The 18,172-nt window shown below is 43.4% G+C and overlaps 1 protein-coding gene across 4 annotated transcripts in view; it reads left to right on the top strand.

The window, feature by feature from the left end:
• Window positions 1-14,277, top strand: part of CEP112 (centrosomal protein 112) — a 153,133-nt gene extending 138,856 nt beyond the window's left edge. For 2 of the 4 annotated variants that reach the window (XM_063409465.1, XM_063409463.1), the window contains exons 25-26: window positions 10,916-11,017; window positions 12,889-13,824. In XM_063409465.1, the coding sequence (XP_063265535.1) occupies window positions 10,916-11,017; window positions 12,889-13,248 (462 nt within the window). In that variant the 3' untranslated portion in view covers window positions 13,249-13,824. The other 2 variants (XM_063409466.1, XM_063409467.1) reach the window with 2 other exon arrangements.
• Window positions 14,278-18,172: the final 3,895 nt, after the last annotated feature.

Raw genomic sequence — 18,172 nt, 5'->3', positions numbered from 1 at the left:
GACAGAGCCACAAAGTTTAACTCTTTGTCACAGTGACCCTCTGGTGATCACACAGGCTTAACCTTTCAATTTTGTAATCATCCAGAGAGACAAAGTGTCCTATAAATAAAGGGGAGGAAACACATTGGGCTGTCAGCAAGCCCTGAGCTGTTCTGCAGCGCTGCAGTTGGAGAGGAGCTGCTTTTGTGGAGCTTTTCCATTCCCATCCTTCGTGTTCTTGGATGAACTCGTGTTTACTCCTGTTTTCTTCTTCTCTCCCATTTTCCAGTGTGGGTCAGTGCAGTCACTTCGTGTCTGTGTTGTCTCACCAGTGGTGCCATATGGCAGCGATCTCTGGGTGATGGGTTCCAGTCACATTTCTCTAAAGTGCTGGCCTGAATAATTTTATCTTTTCCATAAAGGTTGTCCTGTCTCTGTCCTGGTTTTCCAGTGTAATGCTGCACTTCACGAGTGGAGTCGCTGAGCTGTACCATCTTTCTTCAGCTCAAAATGTTGGATGTTTCCTTTAAAAATTAAATTTTTACAGCTTCTTGAGACATAAATAATTGTACTCATGGAAAGTGATAAACTGTCAGTAAATGTGAAAGCTGTAATATATGGTTTTATATATATTGTTGTTGTTGATTATTTATAGTCACAAGACTGTTAAAGCAGTCTGGGAAGGTTTCTGGCAAATTTGGGTGTGTCCAAACCATTTCCTTGCACAGCAGCAGTGAAGTTTCTGAAGTCTCAGTCCTACATAACTGTGGGATCAGCTTCCTGTGCAGGGATCCCATTGTGTCCCTGTATCTTGTATTTTGGAGTGGATGTATCCCTTGGTTGCCTCTGATGTGTGCCTGGATCTAACGTGAGACAAGATTTCCTCCTGAACAGTATTTCTGAAGTCCTGTGGCTTTGTGCATTTTTCAGTCATAGTTAAAAAATCTCCATTGTTCATACAGGAGACTCTACATCCTGTGAATGTGTAATTAAGAATGACACACATCACTGAGAGCTTAATGAATCCAGGAATTTAGGCATGTGCAACAAGTCTTGCTGAATTGGGGCCTGGATAAAAATTCATGGTAGTGATCTTTTTTTTTTTCTATACTACCTAGATTTCTTTAGCATTCATTTAATTTCAAATTCTTTTTTGAAGGGTAATCACCCCAACTCAGTTTACTAAAAAGCTCCAAGAATCTGTCTTTTGGGAATTACACACAAGAATGTTCTTGTGAATAGGAAAAAAGTCCTGTTCTTTTCATTCCTTGTTCTAATGTTTCTAGCCATAGATTTGGGTTGAGTATGATGTAAAATTTGGGATAACAGGAGAGAAAAAGGTCCCTCATGCTTGCAAACATCTGAAGTAGCAACACTATAGATACTCAAACCATAGGGATACCTCCAAACAGTCAAGTCATAAATAGAGTTTTACAGGAGATTCTGAGACAGAAAATCAATTATGTTCAATTCATTAATATTGCTGAGGAAATAAAGGAGAATGGCAGTGGAGGTTTTCAGCCCTTTAATTTCTTTTTCCTAAAAAAGATTATAAAAGAAGGAGAAAGGAGTTATCAGAATGAGGATGTTACAGAAGTGTTTGGCATAAAGTGGAGCAGCTTAGTTTAAGTGGATTTCACTCATGTTCAAATGAAAACAGGAGTGATAATTGTAAAAGAGCCACGATTCAAAAGCATTCAGCCAGTTTTCATTTCTAATGTTCATTATCCTGACTTGCTCGATTTTTTTATGACTGCTGGATATTTACCACATTCAGCCCAAGTTACTGTTTCCATGCCAACTAAATATATTTGTTCTCAGATGAACGCTGTGATGCATCCTTCTGAAATTTCAGTTGCTGTGCAGCACAGAGAAACTTCTAAGGTTTGCCACACCTTCTCCTTGGTGGGAATAGTGCTGCTGCCAGTGGATTTGGGGAGCTGGGAGCAAGGAATCAGTGAGACACAGATGAGCAACAGACATTGGTGTGCACGGTATGAGTCCCCAGCAGTTCCTGATCTGATGGCTGGAACACTTGAGTAATATTAGCTCTTTAGTTTAGGGCTTTTTGGCCATATTTCTTCTGAGGAATTATCTAGTGGGAGTTGCCCCTGCCCATGGCAGCGGGATTGAAATGGGATGATCTTTAAGGTCTCTTCCAACCCCAACCATTCCATGATTCTGTGATTTTTAAAGGTCTCAGGGAGTTTTAAATGCCATCAGATGGCAGCCTGGGGTGCCTGCCACAAATCCCCAGATTTCTCAGAGTGTTGTCATTCTCAGAACACGTAGCAGTCACCCAGAATCAGGCAAATAAGCTCTCAGTTAGGATGTTTAAAAGCCCAGGTTGGCCAGCTGCAGGTGAGGAGGGTGGAGGGAGCCTTTGTGTCACCGAGCCAAGGGACACTTTGGAAGCTGAGATCCAGCACGGGCTGGAGGTGGTGATGAAATTCTGCTGTTTGCTCCACTCACTTCAGCCCACGTCACTGAAACGCTTCCAGAATCTCTCCCCCAGAGACCCATTTCTGCTCCCACAGAAATGGGAAGCCCAGCCTGGCTGTGGATGATCTCAAACCACGGCAGTGATTCACCCAGAGCAGCCCTTGCTGGGGCTCAGCAGCCTCTGGAGCCGTGGGGAAAAGAGTGAGAACATGAAAGAAATTTCCACTGTGACTTTCAGGAGCTGCACCGCCAAATATTGTCACGTTAAAACAGTTCCTGCAGTTTCTGCCTGCGACCAGCACGGATGGATGGATTTGAAGAGTGTTTTTGTGCAGTTCTGTGTGGCTGAGGAGGGACCTTGTGGCATCTCCTCCATCCACTGCTCTGCTGACACCTCCAGCACTGGGGCCAGGAGGGACCTGTGTGTTTCAGCTGTTTTTCTACCATAAAACCTTGTGAAAAATGCAGGGCACCAACAGGCAGAGGGGCATAGCTCCCCACAGGCTGAAAATCTGATGGTTCCAGATCTGCACAATAGAGGATTTCTTTTCTAACCTACTTGTGGCAAGAAAAATTCAAATGTGAAGTCTTTTTATTGGAAAGAAGATGTTGGAGAGCCACAGAGAAGCAGTGAAGAATCTGATGGGAGTGGGAGCACTGCTCTGGCACACCCAGACCACAACATCCAGTTCTGAGGGGGCTCTGGGTCTCTTTTCAGCCTTCCCAGTAGAGTCTGGTGGGCAGGAATCACTCTGGTCCTGGTTCTGTCTCTGTCAGACACCTTTCATGGATATTTCTATGAAATGTTGATTTCATAGAGTTTTGTTTGGGTTGGAAGGGACCTTAAAGATCACCCAGTCCCAGCCCCTGCCCTGGGCAGGGACACCTTCCACAGACCAGGTTGTTCCAAGCCCAATCTTGAACACTTCAGGGATTGTGGACTTCAGGTACATAAATGACCACAGACATTATTTGGAGCCCAATTCCACCACTTTTTATCTTAGTAGGTGTCTACCTCATGCTAAAATCCACTGATATATTCATTAATCACTTTGATACAACAGCACCCCTCAGTTTTAATTAAGCCTGAGATTGCCAGGCTAAATCATGATTTTGCATTTGCCACATTTTATATTTGTGTATCATTTCCTTTAATGGCGAGCTATGAAAGGAAGGAGAATTACAACGAATACAGGAAATTATTCTGTATAGCACGAGGTTTCAGATTAGCAGGAGGAGATAGAACCTGAGACTCAAGCACAGAAAAAACAGCTTTGCAGGTGGGATTTGAAAGGAGCTGGAAATCAATGGAGTTAAAAGTTCCCAGGAGCTCCATATGGCAGGAACTGCGGGAGAGGAGGCTCTCACCAACTGTGCAACTGTCAAAGGGAAAGGAGTCGAGGATGGTGGTGCCTGTGTGGGAGCCAGTGATCAAATGTTAGCTTTGGTAATCAGACACAACTGGAAAATACACAAATACACACCTCCTGAACAGAACAGAATGAATTACTGGAGCTTGGTGGCCAGCTGGAGAAAGACAGCAAACAGAAAGTACAGGGCAAGTAGTTGAAAGGGAAAAGGGAATTGTTACCAAAAGAGAATGGAAGCATATGGCGGTGTCCAGGAATTAGAGAGTGTTTTAAAATGTCATTTTTCTTGCTCTTTGTCTTAATATAGTGAATGAGAAAGATTGTCCTTTTAAGAGGGCAGTAACTCTCATATTTGTTACTCTCATATTAGAGCATCTGTGGTTAGATTACAGATTATCCATGAAGAGAACTTTGCTCTTTCAGAAGCTGTTAAAGTAGGACTACAAGGATCAGTGATACTGGTGCTAAATGCAGGGAATTAAAAAGGAAATGGGAATGTCTGGAGGAGCCAGTGGATGACAGAAGAACAGAGCAACAAAACCTCATCTCCAGTCGTGCTCCCAGCAATGCCTGTTCAATTAGGGAACTGTCCCAGCCTCTTTTTCTAGGAGATGGAGCTAAAAAGGACTGGGAAAGAGCAGCTTTATGGAGATCTTTACCTTTATGTAAATTCTGAGTTTTGTTGTCAGTTTAATCAGCACTAAATGCCATCCATGGCAATTCCTTCCAGGCAGTGCAGCCACGTTTCTCCTTGCCCAGCCCTGAGGCTCTGCAAGCCTGACAGCTGCTTTTCGAGTTGAGACCCTGCTTGGATTTTTGTTTTTGGAGCTTCTGATTATCATCTACAGAGCTTTGCTTGTTCACATGGTCAGTGTGAAAATCCAGGTCCTGGTCCTGCTGCTGCTGGGCTCTGCCAGCCCTCGCTGGCCTTGGGGAGCACTGGGCACCTCCTGAATCAGGCACTGAAACCTCTCCCTGCTGAGCCACCCCGGATGGGAGGGACTGTGAGGAGGTGACACGTGCTGGAATGTAAAACTGCAGCACATAAATGTGTTCCAGCAGTGGTGTCAGAGATGCTCAGAGCTTCATTTCAGACTCAATCATCCTGATAGTGCAGTAGGAATGGCCAGAGGCAGAAATTAACCCTGTGTGTTGGCCCTGATGATCCCTGTGGGTCCCTTGCAGCCCGGAATATTCTGTGGTTCTGTTTTCTCCAGCCCAGCAGCACTGGGGAGCAGCTGGGCTGGTTTGGGTCTGGTTCCTCTGGATCAGGGGGTGTCAGAGGGGTCTCCCTTGGTGTCCCCCTCACCCCGTGGAGGGGACAACCCTCCTGCTGCAATCCCAACCCAGCAAAGGGACAGCAAAGGGACAGCAGGGGCAGGAGCTGAGGGGAAGAGTGCTGGGGGAACAACGATGGCATCTGCCATGAGTCATCTGGAAGGAGAAGAAAATAAATCCGGGATCTTCCAAATCCCAGCTGGAACAATAGCAGAGCCCTGGAGAGGGGGAGGCTGAGGGAACAGCGTGGATTTTCTAGCCACAACATTCCTGGTTGTTCCGTGGTGTTGACAGTGAAAGCTTTTATTCCCCTCCAAGTTGTGCAGTCCCAGGAATGCTGTTCTTGCCATATGCAGCCCACTGGTGAGGGGTTTTTTTTCAAAAAGCTTCTTTTGCAGCTATGAATTATATCGACTCGGATTGCTTAACTACAACCAGAGGATTTTCCAGGTGGGAGATCTTGTTCAAGAAAAGAAAAATGGAAACACAAGCCACTGAAGTAAGAAGGCCACTTGGATGCAGGTTGGGAAAAGAAAAAAAAATGACCTGGAGCAACAAATTCAGTACCCAGCGAGGAGCTGGGTCACTAAAACAACAAGGCAAAAAAGTCTTGGATGCTGGGATGGGTTACTGGCTACAGACAGACACACAAAGGGGACATCTATGCCACCAATTTATCTTTTATTGGAACTGTCAGGACAGGGGAGGTGCTCCAGCAGGATTTTCTCAGTGAAGGACAACCTGGTGTTCACTTGACAGAATAACTTGCTCAGCTGATCTCGCCCGGTCGCTGTTTTCAGCTGAGCCAAATCCCTGGGATTTATGGCGTTCATTACTTTTCCTAAGAACTCGAGAACATTTGTATTGAGTTGCACACTGTTCCCTAAACCTGGGAGAAGCAGATTTCAATGGCCTTGCACAGTGAGAGTCAGAATTCCCTCTGCCTGGGAGCACAGAGCACGTGGGCGGCGAATATTCGTGTTTGGTGCTTTTCTGGAAAGACAAATGTGCAGACCTTGATCTTCACTGAAACAATTGATACATCATTGGATTCTTCCTTAGGAAAAATCATTTCAGCAGATTTCAAGCTCCAGTTAAATGTTCCCTAAGAACAGAGGCCGGAGGGGTCTGAAATTTAAGGAAATTGCCAATTTTGGTTGCTTTGTTTGGGTTGCATTGCTCAGCTTTGCCCAGCCCGGGCACATCTGGACTCAGAGAGGTTTTGTAGGAGTGGAGCTGTGCTCACTTGGACTTCAGGAGTGCTGAGAGGAGTCCCTGCAATTAGGGAGGACACAAACAACAAATGATTAATCATTCTTTGCATGTTTGTTTGGGTTTTTGCTTGCATTTTGGGGTTGGGTTTTTTTTTGGTGGGTTCATTTGGTTGTGTTTTTTCTGTTGATTAGGGGGTTTTTGTTAATTGGGATGACATTGTAATATTTTGTCCTTCACTTGTCCTTTTCACAGTGCTTTAGCATTCTTCACCTGTGCATCATCATCATCATCATCATCATCATCATCATCATTATTATTATTATTATTATTATTATTATTATTATTATTATTATTACCACCTTCATTTAGAAGAAGGAGACTTTATTCTGAGATTAAATGATCTCCCTAAGACTGAAGGGATTATTTTTACCTTTTTGGAACCCTCACCTATCTTCAGGTTTATTGCAGCAGATCTTTCCTGTCTCCATTCAGAGATGGTGCAGAACAGATCCATAACCTTTTTAAAGAGGATTTTTCTTTCAAACAACATAATAGCACACAACTGTTGATATAGGAAAGGATTTAAGAGAGACAGGAAATTACTTTTCTCATTTTACTCACCCTGAAACATGGAGAAAATTTGATAACAACTAAAAGATCCTAATTATGCCTTTTGGTCATTATCCTAGTATTCCCTGGCACACATCATCCTTCATAAATATTATAGACAGGCAGAAATTAAGATACTAAAAAACCCACAACATCCTGGTTAAGGCAACTGTCCTTTGATTCTTATCTGACATAAACACAAAATTAACTTCATGCCCTTCAAGATGATTTTTTTTAAAAGGAACTTGAACAACTTTCTGTGGTCCCTTCATTTACTTCAGAGTTTCTTTTGCAGTTTCCTTATGTGCCCCTGGCTCAGATAAAGTCATTTACAGCTGGAAGGTCTGGAGAAGATTGTAGGTGTTTGGGGGTTTTGAATTTTGGATTTTTTTGGTTTTTTATGAGAGGATATTTTGCACCAGGGATGAACTCAGCATCACAGAACTGTGGGATGCAAGGAGGGAAGAGTTGGGTGTTGGGAACCTGAGCAGGATCTGGTGCAGGGCATGGAAGGGACACAGAACACCCTGTGCTTTGCAGGCTGCTGGTAGCACATGGCAAAAATTCATCTGGTCACCTTGAAGATGCTGCATTTCTCCTGGATGTGCTTGGGTTGTTTCTTTCAGAAAGGAAGGGGAGAGACTGGAGCACAGAGAGGAGCCAGTGGAGCAGGTTCTTGTGCTAATGTCCCCTCCTAATGCAGCCCCCAAACATCCCTGTGAGGTTTGTAGAGAAGGGAGTGCCTGCAGAACTGAGCTGTGCCAGCTCAGAAGACTCTGGGGAGTTTTAAAACAAAGCTGATTTCACAGCAGAGCCCAGGGAAGTGGCTGCCACCATCCCTGGAGGATGCAGAGGTGTGTGGACGTGGTGCTGAGGAACCCTGGCAGGGCTGGTTCATGGCTGGACTCGATCTTAAAGGCTTTTTCCAACCTAAACAATTCTGTGATTCTGCTGATAAGCACTGGGTTGGTTGGTTTGGGAAGCTCAGGTTTGGACATTTCTCTCCTGGGCATCAAACCCAACTTTCCTCTCTTTGGGACTGGTCAATGCCTGACACAGTTTCAGTGCAGTCTGTGAAATTCCAAGTCCTCTGCTTTTTCCATCACTTTATTTAATTGTGTCACTGTTTAGCTCTTCTTTTTTTACTGATTTACCACGTGAGGAAGCACACATGAGCTACGTGTGGCAACTTCAGCTTTGTGCTGACACCAAAGATGATTGATGGTCCAGCTCCAAACCTCATATATTAGCCACCAACCTGAATAAACAAAGACCAGTGTGGCAGCTTAATATTAAAAGCTATAAAACCTTCCTGGGGGGTTCACGGATTAAATCAGCTCACCAAAATGAATTTTTGTAAAAAATAAAAGCCTTCTCAGGACCGAAGAAAAACGAACACAAGTAAATGAAATAGAGCCATCCTCATCCAGCTGACTAAAGCCCTCCTGAGGGATGAAGAATTGCAATTTTAAACATCCCTCAAGAGTGCAAGAGGAGACACAGTATTTGTGGATCCTAGGGAGGCAGCTTGAGGCTATAAAAGAACAAAAAAGCCTTTAAGGCACAAAACCCCCTTATCCCTGCAGACACAGCTTTCATTGGTGAAAAATAAGTGTTAAAAAATAAAAACCTTCTGCCATTAAAATGAGTCCCCATTAGGCCACTGGATGTTAGTTTTTGGTTGTAAGAAGTGATTTAGATTTTTGCCATGCACTGTTTTAATCCCTTGGGTCAATAAACCTTGATAGTGCCTTCAGCCAAAAGTACCAGCAGGTTGTTTATGGTAACAGGGCAGGAAACAGCTGGGCACTTATTTCATCTTATTGTGATGTAATTACCAGTGAGCAGAGCTGAAAGCAGCGTGTCTTGTCTGCTCAAACAAATTGGAGTTGTATCCAAAAGAAAGGTTTCACTGCAAGAAAAAGTGCATGTCTTGTCTCTGAAACAGAGTAAGGGATCAGCCCTAAGCCAAAATGCAGTGACCAGGGATTCTCATTTTCTGTCTCCCTTATCAGCTGAGCCTGTAAGATATCTCCATACTTTACAGCAGAATGCAATATTTCTCCCTGGCTTTCTGAGAAACACCTTTGTCCAAAGGGAATGAGCCTCTGCTGCTCTGCAAAGTTAATAACAAATGTTCCCAGCATTGTGAAAGCACTTATTTAGAGGACAACTGCAGATTAAACTGTTAAAACCAGTGACCTGCTTGCAAGAAAACTCTTGCACAAGTAGAAAATTACTATTTCCCTCACAGAGCTGTATTAAAACTTCTGTTGCATCTGCATATTGGCCAGGTGATCCTCCAGATCCTCTTACCCATTAAATAGATTGTTATTAATCAAAATTTGGGAAATTAAAGCATTTTGCTGCTCTGGCTGCCTGTTTCTGGTCTCGTCTCACCAAGAATAAATGGAACATGTTGAATCAACTGAAATATATGTTTCTGCTCTATCAAGGTCCCCACCCAAATGAGCTGTTGGCTCAGAAAATATTTATCCTGGCAGACCACTAATGCATAACTTTGGAAGCCTTGATAGAAATAGTAGCATGAATTTATTGGTGTAGCTCTCAAAAACATAAATTTTGATCGCTGGCTTCTACACCAGCGGAGTTCAAACGAGGTTTCCTGTCTCACCTCTCTTTTTTTTTCCTTTTCCCTTCAGATTTGCATAATGGCATCACTTCCTTGTAGTTCCCAAGGAAAGCCTCTAATTGCCCATTTGCATAGAGATTTGGCGATTCCTCCTGCCTGTCGGGGTGACTCAGAGGGAGAATTTTCCTAACGTTTCATCAGATTGTTTTATTCCTTTTGTATTGATAATTGCAGGCTGCATAATGCAGCTCCTGGCACGGGCTGCTTTTCCCATGGGATGATGCTGGGATGAACTGGGGATGATGCCTTGAGTGCTCACGTGTGGGAGCTCTGGGATTTGGGATTTGGGATTTGGAGCTCGTGGCTTCCTCAGGTGTGAGGTTTGGATTTGTGGTGGGTTTCAACCATTTGGGAGCGAAAATCCAGCACCAAATGGCGCTGGGGAAAACAACAACAAAAAAAAGGTTCCATTTGAAAGTTTTGAGGTATTTTATGAGTTAATCTGATATCGAAGCCCTTTGATCCTTTATTTACATATTCAGCTGCTAATCCAGAAAAACACCAAAGTCCTTGCTTAATTTGAATTAAGCAGTTAATCCCTTGGGGAGTTAAGTACACATGTGAGGCCCTGATTCAGCCAAGTAGGAACGTGATGGGCTGACCTGAACCACACTCCCCAAATTATCCCAGGTCAAAACTCCTCAAATCCAACCCCTCTGGAGAGATAAGAAGCACAACCCTTCCATCTGATCTCTCTTCCTGTAACTCTGCTCTGTAACTCCTGTTTACTCAACATCTGTTAAATAAAGTTGCAGATAAAAATTTCCTCATATTCAAACTCCTTGGTTTGGGGTCTAAGATGCTCAAATCTACTCATTGAAAGTTCTGGAGTCTCCATGAAGCTGAAGAAGACACAAAGTGCAATAAAAAATAGTTGCAGGATGAATAATAATAATAAAAAGTCCACAAAAGCACCTAGAAGTTGAGAAAGCTTGTAAAATATCTCTTGGGAAGCAGTAACTCGCCTTGCCTAAGGGAGCAAGGAACAAATGAGCTGGTTCAGATCCCACCAAAAACAAACAGAAAACTTCTGACTGTCAATTTGCAAGGTGTGTTTGTGCAAATGCTCCGTTCAGGTGGATTTAAGAATGATTATTCCTTCTTCAGACCATGTTCTTTACTCTTTTATTTTTTCCTCTCCACATATATTTTTATTCTTATGTTTTCTTTTGCCTTTCTTTGTCTCTTTTACCACTTTTGTTCTTTACAGGTCTTTGCTGCTCTTTCTTCACTCTCCTTCCCTCTCCCTTTTGATAGCACAATTAATTCTGTGTTTATTTGACCTCCAGTTTGGGCAAAAGAAGCAAAAAAAAATTACAGCATCTAAGAGCAGCCATCTCTATATAAATTTCTCTTTGTTCTGTTACAGTTGATTACTATACGAGAGGAATATGAAAAAATACTCAGGGGGCTGGTGCCAGCATCTTCCAAAAAGGAACTTGAAGACACCATTTCATCTTTAAGATCTCAGGTAAATTCTTATTCTTCAGCATTTTGGGCTGGATAAAATCCATCTCTTCTAGACAGGAGGTTTTGACCATCTGAAATCTGGCCAGAAATACTGAATAAATCTAAATTATGGCAGCACTCACATGCTTCTCACTCAGTGTCATATTTCATAAAACTTTTCTCTTCCAGTTTGAGAACTACCATATTGTATTTTTTGATCCCAGACTTTTCTTCCAGGAAAAGCTGTGCTTTATTCAGTATTAGGTGTTTTTCCTCAGCCTTTCAGATACAGCTCACAGTTATCCTTCATCTTCCTTACACTGCTTCTCTGAAGGAATCATTTAAAGGCTGCCTACAAAGGGCAAAGAAGAGGATTAGAAATAATTTTATTTTCTTTCCAGCCTATGTAATAAAGCAAATTGGATATTTTTTAAAATATTTGTCTAAATGATCATTGTGATATTTTTATATTTTCCCATATAAAGAGGCTCTGTAATGTTTTGTCTTGAATATTGCTAACCACTGAGCTCTGGGAAGAGCAGAAACCTGAGACATGGAGTACAAGTTTAGGCCAATTTTCAGGACCATTTTTCAAGAAATTCTTGATTTACAACATCTCATTTCTCTTTCTTACGCAGCCTTCTCTATGGAGATGATTGGTAATTTCATGTATTTCAGGTTTTTTCCCCATTTTTTCTCTTTGCAATGCATAAGAGTTATTCCATAGCATATTTTGCTCTGCACCAGACACTTCCCCTGGCAGAGGCAACCTTCAGTGGAAATAGGAAATTTTCACACTGGAAATTCAACATTTCTATGGGCAAGGAGTGACACAACTTCAACACTCTGATTGTAAACATTCTGCATCCACCTCAAGGGATCCCTAATGGAAGTGATGCTCCTTCTCATTTAAATAGTTATGGGAAATGAAGAGTTAAGGGTCTGCTGGGGAGATCTATTTCCAGTTGATAGTAAAAAGCTATTTTTAAAGACTCCTAAAAGACTGCCTGGTAGGAAGCATCACCGTGAGCTAATACAAGAATACCACACCTTTTAATGAGTGAAAAATATTTAAAAATAGAATCTGATACCCACCTGCAGAGCTTCTGTAAGCAGCAGCAGCATTTCAAAGGATTAAAAGTAACTCCACACATGAAAACCTGGGTGCTCTCCCAGAAATCCATCGCTGCTGGCGTCGGAGAGCGCTCGGGGAGCTGGGCTCTCTCTGAAGCACAGGTGTCCTGCTCTTTGAAAATTGCTGAAATTCCTGTTCAAAAACATCAGACAAGAGGGGCACTGGAATCCCTGCACCTGTCAGGATTATTTATTGTTGGAGGAGGATGAAGAGGATAGGCTGGGTAAAAACCCCTGCGCGGGGATAAAAATAAACAGCAGGAAAAGAAAATATTTGAGGCGTGGGTGAAGTTTTCTGAACGTGTTGTTAAATAGAAAGGATTTGCTGCCTGATTGCTCCTGGTGAGATGGCCAACAGGGGATGCAGTGTGTTAATGAGCATTAATTCTCATACACTTGGGGAACAGGTGAGTACCTTCATCACAAGAGCAAAAAGTGCAGGGATCAGAGCTCGGGAATCCCACGGGAGCTGCCGGGGGAACGGGAGCTCCCGAGCCTTGCACAACCCAGATGGTGCCACCAGCTGGGTGTAACAACAGGTTTGACTCTGTTCCTGAAGGAGTAGAGAGTGCACAGCCAGAGCAGAGCCAGAGAAGCCAAGAGAACAATCTTCTATTAAATATTAATTGTTCTACGCAGCTCAAGTGTTACTGCGTTTTGTTTAGGCAGGAGAGACCAGAAAAATTCCTTTTACGAAATGAACACAAATATATTAATTGGAATTTTGTACCCTGTTTTCATGTGGGATGTGTTTTACAGGTAAGTTTTCTGCAGAAAAGAGTCCTCCAGGAAGACCTGAACGCCTACCACGCCAAAAAGTACGGGATTATCTTTGCTCACCTTGTACCATTTCACACCCGTGGGTCCCATTTCTTGAAGTTTTATGGCTTAATCCAAACCCTCCAACATGGGTGCAGGTTTATATGTTCCCTTTTTTCAGTAAACAAGCATCTGAGAAGTTTCCCCCAGTGCTTAGTCAGTACTGCTAGAGCAAGATTAGAGAAGCTGCAGGTGCTTTGCAAGTCTGGGCTTTGCCTGCACGTCGAGGATGAGGCGGCGGCTCCTGCACAGCTGCGGCTCTGCGGTGGTGCCACCTCCTTTAAAGATAGAAAACAATGATGCAAGGCAGAATATTACAGATCACATCTTCAAAGGACCGGATCTCTACGAGCCTGAGCTGCCTTTTTTTTTCTTCTTTTCTTTTTTTTTTTTTTTTCTGAGGCGTTTACACCCTCCAATATAAATTATGGCAAGTGCTGCAGCCATAAAAAGCCTGGCTGTGCCTTTAGAGTAGGTGATTCACGTGGAGAGGTGAGTACAAGGAGATTTCCTAGGAAAGCCACTCCATCTTTACTGTATTTATAGACCTTGATGGTGTTTCATATCTCACATGAGGGTTTCTGCAGCTAAGAAATGCGTGCTCGTAAAAATAGTGTCGGCATTTGCGAGGTATTTAAGCAACTGTGAGAAAGTTAGCAGTGTGAGAGTTGTGTGAAAATATTAATCCTAAATTATTTGTTAACAGGAATTAGCTAAAGTTAACTGGAAACTGAAAATGTCATAGATCCTCAGTAATAAGTCCAGCATAGGTAACTTTGTTAGATAAATAGAAAGCTCTGGACCCAGCCCTGCTTTCAGCCTGTTGTGTTTTTTATAATAAAAATAATGAGGTATAACTGACAAAAATCTCTTCCTTTGCAGGTAACTGATGGATCGGTGGAATTTCTGTGATTGCCAAATGGACTGCTTTGAATAGGTTTGAAGATTTAGCTCTTGTAAATTATAATGCAAAGATCAGTGGTTCTTTTGTTAGCATAAAAAAATGAACTTCATGAAAACATATTCATAGCTCATGCCAGCATGGATTTTGTTGTATTTTCCTTCCATTATTTTTTTTATCATTATTTTATTACAGATTTATGCTTTTGATACACGGTTTGACGCCACGCTGAGCTCGCTTACCGAGCAAGTAGACTTTGCTCTACTAATATTTTTGTTAGTCCTTCCCAATACCATTTTTTTCACTTCTAAACATGAAGAAAACCCCATTTTCTATTATTATTATTATTGTCCAAGATATTTTAACATATTTTGACATTGTTCTGTGTCCATGTGTTTACATAACATTAAAATATTATTATTTTCTTATCTTTTTGTTTGGACATTATTGTCCTGCTTGAGCATCTCACTCACCTCAGTAGCCAGGGGAGTTTTGTGTGGCTTTGGGAATGTGTGCTGTGTTTCAAGGGATTATTTAACACAAGGATAAGAACACCGTGGTGGCACTGCAGGCAGCTCTGGGTTGGATACTCCGGGCACAGGAAGGGAATTCCTTCCTCATGGGCTGATAACACAGCCATGGGTGTTGTTGGAAAAGTCATGTTGGAAAAGTGTCGTGAGTCATGAGATACGGCCTCGGTGCCGTGTGGGCATGTGCCGGCTCTCCGCGACAATCCCGGGAAGCCGGAGCAGATCCCAGAGGGTTTTTGGGGTGAGGTTTGAGGGGCAGTGGGAGGCTGGAGGACCTGGTGAGCCCTCAGAGCTGGCCCTGCCAGCCAAGAGCAGAGCTGCTATCCCCATGTCCATTGGAACATTTGCAATGTGTGCATTTACATCTGCCGGGCACGGGAACAGCTTCGGCTTTCCTGGGCACCATCCTGCCGGCGGTGCTGGGATCAAGGCACAGAAGGGGGCAGAAATTCCTGTCCCAAGTCCAGCTGTGGCCCTGGTAGCACCAGTGAGGCCCTGCTGGTGGGGATGGCCACCTCTCCTGCCTCGGCACGGTGTCACCAGCGCTGCCGCGCCGCAGCCCGGGCGCGGTTTGGCGGCTCCCGCTCCCCGGAGTGCCGCGCTGGAGCCGGCTGTGCCGCCAAGTCCCAGCTCACCAGCTGGGCTCTTATCTGCTCCTGGCACTGAGATCAAGGAGGAGAGAGGCTTTGGCAGGCTGGCTCCATCCCCCCCTCCTCCTGGCAGCGCCGGCACGCTCCGTGCCAAACCCCGGCTCCGGCTCTGGCTGCTTTGCTGGTTGTCAGGGCCTGGGCAGGTTTTCCACCTTCCTTGAATCAACAAGTGATTCTTCTAATTACAGATAAGGCTCCTCTGATAAAGGAGGAGGTGCTGTGGCAGGTGCCACAAAGCCTGGCCTGGGGGAACGGGAGGTGTCAGAGCAGGGATTGTTGGGATGCACTGAGGAAATTGTGGGCAGTAAAAAGTTTTCACCCTGGAAGGTGCAGGGCAGTGGTGGCTGAGCTCTGCAGGAGGAACAGGATGGACCCACTGGGCACGGCCCCGTGTCCAAATGGCAGAGGTGGGGACAGTGACAACTCCTCTCATGCCCTAGACAGATGAGGCATCTTTGATTCTGCTTCTCTGCTTGTGTTTTTCCATTTAAACTGAGTGGGTTTAGTGCTTTTGGCAGCAGGAGAGGGTGTACATCCATAAAGAAACACATGGACACTCTTCTTGCTACTTGAATCCTGAATTTCCTTCCTTTTGGTGGAATTGGGTTGCTGATGTCACTGATGGTCATAAAGCAGTTTCAAGAAAAGTAGATGTTGGTCAATCAGGGGGTTTCAAAACTGTGAAACTCTCTCAGCATCAACTACAGCTTGAGGACCACTTTGAAGCCACTTATGAGCCTTGTAAGAAATTAAATATAACTCTGGGTGGAATTCTCTTGTAGTTGTTAACATTGCTCTGATCATTTTTCTAACAAGTAAGAATTAGAGTCCAAACTGAAGGATTAGAAAGATTTTCATAGTTATTTCTTGCTCTCTGCCTCTCTTTCCCCCACTTGGTAAGGAATTGCCAGCTGCCAGGAGTTGGCCTCGTTGTCCCCAAACAAGCCAAACCAGCTTTAGTGTGGTTACAACCTTGTTTCTGTTTTATATTCATTTAATTCACCAATTTTGCTCCGTGAGAGAAGATTGCTTCACCCTCTATAAACCTCCCCCTAAAAGTCACTGTAACATTTTTCACCAGTACCAAGGGAGGTGACCCTTATCAAGGTGACACTTTATTTCAGTGCCACTCACAGTTCTTGTGTTACATGGAACAAAAATGCTCCTTTTTGGCCCAGCTGGAGGAAAAGGGATACAAGGTCCCTCCTCCTGCTTGCATCTGCAACAGAGCTTTAATTGTGCTGGGGACAGCAGGTACTCCTGGTACTTGCCCAAATCCCTCCTGACTCTGGTGGTTTCAAACTGAGAAATGATTTTGCTGCACAGAAAAAAGATATTTTATAGTGATTAGAAGAAAGTATTTATTGAATTTTTGGGAAAACATGCACAGCTTTGATCCTGATGCTGAGGGGTCTTGATAGAGAATTTTTATAGGATCTGATTTTTTTTTTCTTTTTAATTCTCTTAATGCACTGCAAGTCCTCCCCAAATCACAGAATGGACTGGAGGCACCACACTGCTAAATTATACTTGGTCCTATTTGGAGGGTACAAAGGAAAAGTAAGACGTCAGATATTGTATGAAGAAGTTTCAGAACACAAGGTCACTTTAATTCAGCCTTTTTTTTCCAAGGAGCTATCTTTTCCAGGCTTTGATATTTTCTTCAGAAAGGTCATTTCCTTTAAGCCTTTGTCATTAAAGACTTATTCTTTAAAGTGCTCTATCAAAGCGTGCAGAAATTGCAAGTTACTGAAACTAAAATGCATGATCAATTTTAAGTCTGCCTACTAAAGCCCTCTTAAAATTAGATGTGCTCTGGTACTGGTGGCTTCTTTGATAAAGCCAGGGGAAGATATGCAGTTGGTCAATTCAAACCACAAAAAAAAGGGAAAAAAAGATAATTAAATAAAACTTTTTCTCCCTAAATTGGAAAAAAAAAGTGAAAAGAACATTGAAAGAACTGAATGAGGATCTGATCATGCAAAAATGTGTCTTGTGTGAGAGAAGGAGGGAGTGTGCTGCATGTGGGAGCAGTCTGTAGCATTTTTACAGTGACTGAGCAGCTCTGTGGTGTTATCTGGCATTTGTCATAATGTAAATAAGGCAAACCCCTGGATAAAATATCATTTATTTACCTTTGGCTGCCAGAATTGATCTCTCCTTCACTGACAGAGAACCAGGGAACAAAAGGAGTGGAGACTCTGTCGTGCCCTTGTTCTGCTATCCCTAATCCAAATCTCTTTTCATCCCTTTATCCCATGAACTGTGGGATAGTTCATCCCATGAATTTATGGCTACAGAACTTTGCTTCCTTTCAGGCATCCTTGGGAGAAGAGATGTTTTCTTTCCTGGTAATGCTCCATCTTCTAACAGGAAAACTTAATTTTCCTTTCAACCCAGATTTATCCAATATTCTGGGCAGTATTTTCAGCAGACTCTTGGGAAGGTGGGCACGGAGCTCACCCTCACACAAGGAGGATTTAGAGCTGAGACCTCCTCTGGGCACCTCTCTAAAACAATTTTATCTGCAGAGCTGGGTCCCAAAGGCCTGTTTGTTTGAAATGCTCCATGGACATACAGCTTAGTGGGAATGGCCTTTAAATATTGCAGCACATGATTCATGCTCAGTACTCAGGGCTGAAAACAGGGAAATGTGTGTTGGTAGAATGAACAAAGTAAAGGAACACCTTTATCTCAGCTGGGCAGTGAAGTTGTAACAATACTTCCACCTTTATTACATCTATTCAACAGATCTATACTTCAGGACTCTTGTTCTTCTCCCACTGAAACCTCGTATCAAAGTTTAATACCAGGCAGAGCTGACCATCTTTTCAAAAGAAGGTTGTGAGTCGTAATTCTCTTGTTGTCTCCAGCTTGCACTGAAGTTAACTTTGTCCAGTTTTGCCCAAATAAAGGATTCAAGGATTTCATTAAAACTCTAGCCCTAGAATCCATAAGGAATGTGCTGGTGGAAGTGATCCTGGGCTGGAATCAAGGATGTGAGACCACCCTTGGCTCTTCACTGAGGAGTGCTGGGGAGTGCTGGAGGGTGCAGGATTTATTCAGTGAGATTTGGCTGGCACAGGCTCAGGTGTGTCACACGTCACACAGCACTGAGCATGTGGCAGTCAGGCTCAGGACCA

The sequence above is a fragment of the Prinia subflava genome, chromosome 12 (assembly GCF_021018805.1).
Source record: "Prinia subflava isolate CZ2003 ecotype Zambia chromosome 12, Cam_Psub_1.2, whole genome shotgun sequence".
Lineage (NCBI taxonomy): Eukaryota > Metazoa > Chordata > Aves > Passeriformes > Cisticolidae > Prinia > Prinia subflava.
This window is presented reverse-complemented; position numbering and strand designations above follow the sequence as displayed.